At 31.9% G+C, this 8,614-nt stretch overlaps 1 protein-coding gene across 1 annotated transcript; it reads right to left on the bottom strand.

Annotated features, from left to right (window-relative positions):
• Window positions 1-1,642: 1,642 nt before the first annotated feature.
• On the bottom strand, window positions 1,643-5,065 carry LOC124454957. The gene is made up of 3 exons (XM_047005710.1): window positions 4,927-5,065; window positions 3,926-4,042; window positions 1,643-1,935 (listed from the first exon to the last, which is right to left on the bottom strand). Exons 1-3 carry the CDS (start codon window positions 5,063-5,065, stop codon window positions 1,643-1,645), a joined length of 549 nt encoding a protein of 182 aa, XP_046861666.1.
• Window positions 5,066-8,614: the final 3,549 nt, after the last annotated feature.

Here is an 8,614-nt window from a genome sequence, read left to right as displayed (position 1 = left end):
TATAGTGAGATCTGTGATTTTTTGGGATTGTATGTATTAGTAATTTAATTGTAACACAACTTTCTAGATTCGTTTAGACAAATATTTTGTAAATCGTTCAGACTACGTTTGATTTTAACAACAAGAATGAGTCTATTAACAGAATACATTAATTAACGATCATTTACTGTACACGATAGAAGATTGCTCACCAAGGGCTACAAGTAGAACCACACATAAAGAAAGTTAAATCTGGTAGTGGGATTGATAAGGCGGCATTTATGATATAAATCAAACCTAGTTCTTACATAGCTAATAGGACTATGAATTATGAAGTGTGACGTGTCCCAACGACGGTTGCTGTTTTGAATTATTTTCATCGTTAAAAAAAAGGGAAAAACAACTTAGCCATTTGAAGCAATGAGATTAGCTTTGGAAAAATTCACACAACAGGGGCATGTTAATTAACTTATCCTGTCGTTGCAAGTGTCGGAAATTTTGAGTTTGTTAATTCAAGATGTTGGATTATCTTTGCAAAAGAAAATGCATCAACTAACAAAATTATATGAAATTAAAGCATATCATTTATACCAAACAAGCTCGACGGCTTACGCGCAATAAATCCTTTAAAAAGTTTTTACCAGAAGTGGAAAAATCATATTTGTTTTAAGCATGTTATCATTGATATGCATATCTTAATATGAAAAGCAGCGGTATTTGGAGACGTTGCATCTTGCCGTAAAATTTTAAAAAAATTTTTTCAATCAAGCCATATTCATTAATCCATCAAGCACTGTTCATTTTCAAATTTATTGTTTTCTAAGTAAATCAACACACAAAAACCAACAAAACAAGACTAAATACAAGCAGGTTGGCTACGACCAGGTCCAAAACTAGAACGTTGATTGGAGGGGGGATGGGGGTTGAATCTTCATATATGTGCGAATATTTATGTTTTGTGACCTAATGTGCTCAGCAGTAGGGCGTGACTGACAAAGAAGTTATGTAAATAGGAATGGCTAAGAAGGTATGGAATTTTTATTATTGCTAAAAACAGGTCTTTTGAATTTATCTAAGTTTGGGGAAGCTTCCTCTAAGGTTCCGTTTTTGACACATTTACTCAAGCAAAACTATTACTAAGCAAAACTCTCAACTATACTTGATATTTAAGTGACCATTCCCTGCATACCAGTTCTTTATTGAATTGACATCTTTAAGTATGAACCAAGATATACTTGCAATTTTTCAAATTGGCCAAATTTGGTACCACATTAATTTTAGTTGAATATGTTAAACTATTTTTGGCGATAAGAGAATTATTTGTCTTCAAGCCATTAACATTTGACCTTGGGCCATTGATTGAATCACTCTTAGTTGCACAAAAAGTTCAGAATTCGCTTTTAATGCTCAACAATCTCATACATGGTCGAATGAGTTCTCTAGTTCTAACATTTTTCGGCAGGAAAACAATAACTAAAGACTGCACCCATTTTACTACAAAATAGTACATTTATGTAAAGTACCTAATATATTGATAATTATAGAAGCTACTCACAGTTTAAACTACGTCTCTCACGTTGACAGATGAAGTTAAAGGGAAGTCCACATCCAAAGGTATACCAAAGGGCTTTAACAACTCCGCGATAAAATACAACGCAGTCCTCTACACCCCTATGATTATCAGGTTCTCCCCGAGCCCATGATGTGAAACTGGGCTTGCCATTTTGAACTGTGTAAAACTGATTGTCGCTTTTATTGCGATATAAACCAATAAAATAATTATAGCGCCTTTTCTCAATATGACGTTTTGAATGGCATTATTCTCAACATTATTTTTTGGAACAGCAAGATCTCCTTCCTTCTGTTGACAAAGTTTTCTTGCTTTATTCCATGTTGCTCCTTTTGCACTGAAGAAATAACAAGATGATTCTATATGCAACCAATCAGAAGGACAGCCTGCGAGACGAATGAAAAAAAAATAAGACAACAATAACAAGTAATTGTTTTCAGAATGATTTGTACGAATAGAATAAAATATTTAATATGCACTTTTAAACTGTAAAAGCTGATTAAAATGCTTAAAAGGCAGGATTGTGTTTTGCAGACAGATGTTGTTTAGAACAAGTCTTTCAATACGTAAAGTGTTTTTAAGGAATGAGGAGGGTCTTTGAGCTGGTTTTGTAGAGTAGCCACAAGTTGCAGAGTAAAGTATAATAGAATACAATTCTTAAAAAAATTGTATAGAAATTGTAAAAGAAATAAAAGAAATTGTTTGTGAAGCTTATGTAGTCTGGCTAACACTTGACATTTTAACGATAAAGAGAAACCTTTGTGTTTAAATGGATGGTTACAATAGTCGTTAAGTGTTGATGTGGATTTGTTATGTATTTATATTGTGCATAATCAACTGTCTGTTTTAGACTAAAAACTAATTCATTCCATAATATTTGTAATCGAGAAAGAAATACTAAAATAAGGAAATCATAACACGAAAATTGTGCATGAACTTGAGGTAAGCTGTCAAATATAGCTCATTTTTACGCCCATTTCAAATAACATTCCTAATTTTCCATATTAAAGTCAATTTCATTGTATTGTGTGCTTACATGAAATTTTTTTATGTCTGAATAAAAAATTCCAGTCTAACTCTAATAGCGTTAATTGAATAGTAAGAAAGTCATTTGAAATTTTAATAAACCCAGTAGAAAGTTAATGCCAATTACTAAAAAACGTTATTACACAATATTTACAAACACTTTTTGACATTATTTATTGTACCTCTTAAAAATATTGCTTATTTAGGTTTTTAAAGGAAGTGAATGCTTAACAGTAAAACCTAATTTTCTTACATCGAAAATGAACAAGATATGTATGAATGAACATTATCAGTGCATGCACCCATACTAAGCAGCGGATGAATAATTGCGCGGCCTTTAGGCTTAGAAAATTTTGTGAGACTTTAAGTGATATAATTTTCTCCCAAAAAATTCAGTATTTTCAGGACATTTCCGTTTCTTATGCCCTTTCCTTTCTTCAGTTTTGTTACTCATGGTTTAAACATTATGGAATAAATTTAAATTTCGAACGAGATAAACTCACTACTTTATGAGTTCTATATATAGAGCATTATAATAGTATATCGTACAGTTTCCAACAGGATATATTATTGGAATTTTGAGCATTTATCTCATCTAGAATGGAAAAGAGTAAAAACTATGTTTAAAGGAAAATCGACTTTTAAAAACGCGAGAATGTAAGATTCAGCCTACATAGCCTACTGAGTAATCGGACAACGACCATATTTGTCTGTTCTTGGAAAGAGTTTATAAAGATACAATCCATTGGTTGAAGAAGTTTGATGTAATATTATTGAGGTGCAATCATTCTAGGATTTCTGGAAGCATGTCTGTCAAAATGCTTTTTAAGTTTGGATTTACAGAATTCTTAGTTTACGAAAGCCAACCAATAATAAACTCAAGACTGTCTAATATGGTGTATCTAGGTTAGCAGGGCCATAGCTAGATTACTAACTTCAGGAGGAGTGTTAACCTAACTTTAATCCTTACCCTAACCCTAACCCATCCTTAATATAGAGAAACTCAAAATGTGTAAATGCTAGCATATGATATTGTCATTAAGAGAACCATACACTTTCAATGTTGTGTGCTGGGGAAGTTTTAAGTGTATTGAAGCTTTTCATAAATTTATTACTGATTTCCTGCTTGATTGTATTGATAATGGTTTATGAACTTGTATGTGGTGCTGTGAGCCTTATTTTTGTGGTTACATGTAAAATGTAGATGCAGCAAATTCCTTGCACAGAAGCAACAGCATAGAGAACAGTCAGGATTCTCAACAAAGAACAAAGTTTTAAAACTGCACAGAGATGCTCTTTACTCATGATCGGTGATAAAAAATCTTGATAAAGATAGTAATAAATCCATACCTTGGCACGAGTTACATTCTCCTGAGTATCCTTCCATACACGTGCAGTTCAATGTTCCATTAATTTTACGATAGTATGTGTTGGGTCCACACAAAGGAAAGTTAAAAGTGCTTGTCGCTATATTGATAAATAAAATTAAAAATGAAATCAAACAGGGATTTCAAACGAAACATATTCTTCCTCAAAGAACGCAATTTGTCACTCAGTATCCACAATAACGTACCCAGCAAGCAAGTTTGTTATGCAATGTTGGTAATTTTGGTGTTCGCGCATTTCGTAAAAACAAAACAATTAAATAAATGTTGAAAATTTACAGAGTATGAACAAATTTGCTGGCTGTTTGGGACACTATAAGAGATATACTAAAGAAGTTAGATAATTTAAAAATGTTCAGAAAATTATCAATTCATCAGTAGCTCTCACAAAATGTGTCAAAGCTCATGTATTTTGGCATGGCTTTAAAGTAAAATGAATAAAAAATTAATCACGAAAACCTTGAGAGTAGTTCGTAATCGCCTCAATTTGAACAGCATGCACAAAAAAATGAAAAGTTTCAAATCTAGTTTTATCTATAAATGTAAAAGTTCAAACTCTGTTTTGCAATATACTGAAATTTTAAGAAATTTGATAAACCTTAAGCTCACTGCACAACATGCTTAATTTGGACGTTTTTGTCTTTCAATCTATTTTCATGTTTGTTTTTTTTTAAGACTGATTTCAAGCCTAAGTGATTGTTTAAATGATGTAAGAAACAATAAAGACTTAAATTACCACGCTAGAAGTTTGATAAGAATAGACAAACGCCAAAAATGTCCAAATTACGCACTTTGCACTTTAAACTTAATGTTCATCAAGTTTTCTATAATTTTGGAAGGAAGAACAACCGTTTACTAAAGCAATGTAACTTTGAACTTTTTAACGTCTTTCTATTTTATGAACATTAGCGTGGGAGTTTTTGCAAGTCTTAGATTATTATGTCAAAAAGGTAAATATTTACCTACCGTTTGAATCAGGAGTGGTACTGTGTTTTGCTACAGCCAAATCAAGATAAGTGTTGTTTAAAGGAAGAAAATATTTACGTCTCGTACGTTGATCTGTTGTGTTATGGACGCTAACGACACTTTGTCCAACACTAGTCATGATATAAATGAATTCCCCAAATACTGCCATGGGACCTCGTGAAGTTCCAAAATCAATTACATTATGGGAGTTGTAATCACAAGAAAAAATGTTTCCGTTTGAAACTCGCCAATAAATCTTCTCTTTAGCCATGTCAAGCGTTAGATCAAGTGCTATTGACTGAAGTGAAACGGAAAAAATATGATGTTTATTTGCAGTCATGCTCCATAACCATAAGAAACGTTTTGTACTTTCTGCCAAGAATAGATACCTTAATAAAAATATTTGTACATTAGTTTTCTCTATACGTACTGAAATACATAAACAATTGGCAAGCTAATAGATGCAAGAAAGGAAAGATAGAATATTTTTTAGTTTAGACAAAGATGTTGTCAAAGTATTCAGAACTACCTTCATATATAGACCGTTTAATGGAACATAATCATAAAATTTGATAATATAGCAACATAAAGCTATTGTAACTAACAGGAAAAGATCATCTTTATCATTTAAAATCTCTCTTTTAAAAACAGAACTAAAATATATGAAGTAATTAAACACTGCATGTTATTCAGAGCATAATAATAAATGTAATATGTTAATTTTATTCACATAACTTCTATAATGATTGGTATTGTTTGAGATTATTGTTGGAATGAGTAATGTTGTAGTTTGGAGTGGCTGCTGAATGAATTGTGTTGGTAATTGATAATGCTGAAAATTAGCTGATGCGTGGAAGTTTACTTCGAATTGAAAATTTGGTGCTGCTAAATGATATGCACCATTTAATGATATAAAATTAAGAAAGCTTTGTCATTTCAATTTTAAGCTTTCTTAATTTCAGTTTCATCTTGCATGAAAAGCAGCAGCTCCTTGGATGGATCATCGTCCACAAATGTCTTTAAAAGAGCTATAGCTTCAAAAAAATTGTCTTTTGTTGATAATTTTTTTTCAGTTTGTTTGGACAAACAATTTTTTAAAACTATCTTAACCTTCTCTTTGTAATTGTCAAATTTTTTCATTGTTTTTCTGAATAATCAAAAAAACGTGGACACTGGAGCTAGCGCTATTGCTATCATTTGAAAATGATAATTCTATCGCCTTGTCATGTTCGTGTTTCAAAGAATCTTTGGATTGAGCAGGCTGCAAAAACTGCTTAAACAATATGTCTTTTCCTTTATCAAAAATGTTTGATGCATCTGGAAGATTTGAGTATCATCGCAGCATATTTGCATTCTCCAATACATTTCTTAAATATATTACGCATTTGAGTAACAGCAAAGTCCATGTCTTCTTGTCGTTCATTGCACCTTGCCCCGAACTCTTTAAAACTTTCTCGTATATATTACCGTTCTTTTGGCTTTTGTGTTCGTGAAACTTAATTTTTCTTGTAATATGATAACAATTAATGCCTAACATAAAGTTTTAATTAGAGCTATAGAAATAGACCAAAAGCTGTAAAATTGAATTTATACTGACGTTTCGTCCTTACTCAAGACATATTCAGGCAAGTAATAATTTATAATGAGATTTTAAGACAAGATATTGTATTTACAAAAGGTGTTAAATTACGACTAAAGGAGGCGGTGTCAAATGGATTACATGATAAAGAAGTTGGGAAGTAAAATTTAGTGAAGTTAAGAGAGGTTAAGTGGAATGGAACCTCCTTGCACGAAGAGTGAAGGCTTGTATTTATTGATTAGAAGGCTCTCATGAATGGAGAGTTCATAGGAATCGTTAGAGGAAATTATTTTAAAGTCGTAAATTATTTATAACATATTCAGAAAGTTCTCGCTCCACAAGGCTTTTAAGCCAATTTCTTTTAATCACATGATTATTATCTTCAGATTCATCATCAGTGGAGCAGCTACAGACCTAACGTTTGCCTAAGCTACACTAAGAAACACTGCATGAACTAAAGGTCGTGGAATGATTTTCCATTCAGGTGATTTGATTGGATGTGTGATTGGATTTATTAAAGGGAAGTGTGCAGCCACTTAATTTGCAGCTCTCGACTTTTCAATATACTCTGCCATTCAATGCAAGTTAAAAGAAGGCGTGAAAAACTATAAACTTGATATATTGATTATGTTTTTAAATTGCCACATTTTTGAAAACTAAAATCCATTTTTATATTTTTCATGTAACTACGTTGGAATGTGTGTAGTTCTTTTATCTTCATTACAAAACGAAAAGTTGAAGTTTTTTACGTTCACCACATTCGTGAATATTTTAAAACTTTATTGCCATTCCGTATTGAGATTGTTGCACATCTCTTACACTGCCTCAAAAAAGTATACAAAAGAGCACAGTATAGCAACAAACAATGCTCCCAATTTGTTGAAATCTTTGTGTAGGGCATATCTTATTAAGCATATGATTACCATGGAGGCGTCAAGCAAATTGCTTTTCTGACAAAGAAAAGCGCTCTTAGGTGGCTAGCCAAGCCAGTAATGGAATTAAATGTACAACACTAAGTTGCACAGTGAAGTTGTACTACTTTTTTGTAGGTTGTGGAAAGCCAAGGTTCTGTGAGTATTTGACTAAAGTTTTATGTGCAAAGTAATTATTTAATATTTTATTTCAGTTTCTACCGCTCTGTTTTATTTTGTTTAATGACTTCATCATATATAAACATTGATCCCTCCGTTGTTACCTTTTTCTCAAAGCTCTTTGGTTGCTCAACATAAATATCGCTGTCGATTTTTGAAATTTCAGGATCTGCATGTTATTTTCTACTGCATGTGTGCTGAATAATCACACGAAACGTGTTCATTATTGCAGTTGGTTTGAAATGCCTTATAGTCACGCAATAAAATTTTGCTGGCCAAATCTCTCCGAAAGACGTTGATTTTAATAAAAATCTGTCGAACTATATGACGTTTGTTTCTTTATAGCCAACAAAATACTTAATATTCGCTCCCTCGGGAAAAAGCGAGTTTTGATTTCCCTAGAAAATCGATATTTTTTTCTATTATTAAACCTTTAAATAACAAACCATAATACGGACTTATAAAATTCAACTTTTCTATTAAATTAAAACACCATCTCTAAAAACAAAAACTCTTACCTTACTTAAGAAAACCCTCCAATAGATTGACATAGTTTATTAATTTTACGCTTACAAGTAAATAAAAAGAATTTCAATATCGCCTTACCCATGTTTTGAGTCAAATGCAATGCTGGAAAATTGTAAGCCTGGTTGAAGCCTCATAACACTTGTAATTTTCAAATAAATTTGGTAGATAATGTTCGTGGAGTCAATGTAAAAGATACGACGACCAATCCAGTCAACTGTAATATCATGAACAAAACATTTTTCGCAAAAATTTCGTTTCTAGTCAAGTCAAGATTTCCCCGTTTGATGTCTTTGTCATCAATGTAGTAAAGCACATTCTCAACTACATCAATTTCTATGTCATTATATCTTGATGCATGGTCAGATTTATTCTTACTGGAGCCATTAATAGTGCTGACATGAATATCTCCAGTAATAGAATCAACAGAGTATATTTTATCAAAGCTCATAATAATCAAATATGGCTTTGGATAAACATCTAAATAAATAAT

Source organism: Xenia sp. Carnegie-2017, unplaced genomic scaffold (genome assembly GCF_021976095.1).
Source record: "Xenia sp. Carnegie-2017 unplaced genomic scaffold, XeniaSp_v1 HiC_scaffold_3, whole genome shotgun sequence".
Lineage (NCBI taxonomy): Eukaryota > Metazoa > Cnidaria > Anthozoa > Malacalcyonacea > Xeniidae > Xenia > Xenia sp. Carnegie-2017.
The sequence above is the reverse complement of the archived record's forward strand: the minus strand, read 5'-3'. Positions and strand labels throughout refer to the sequence as shown.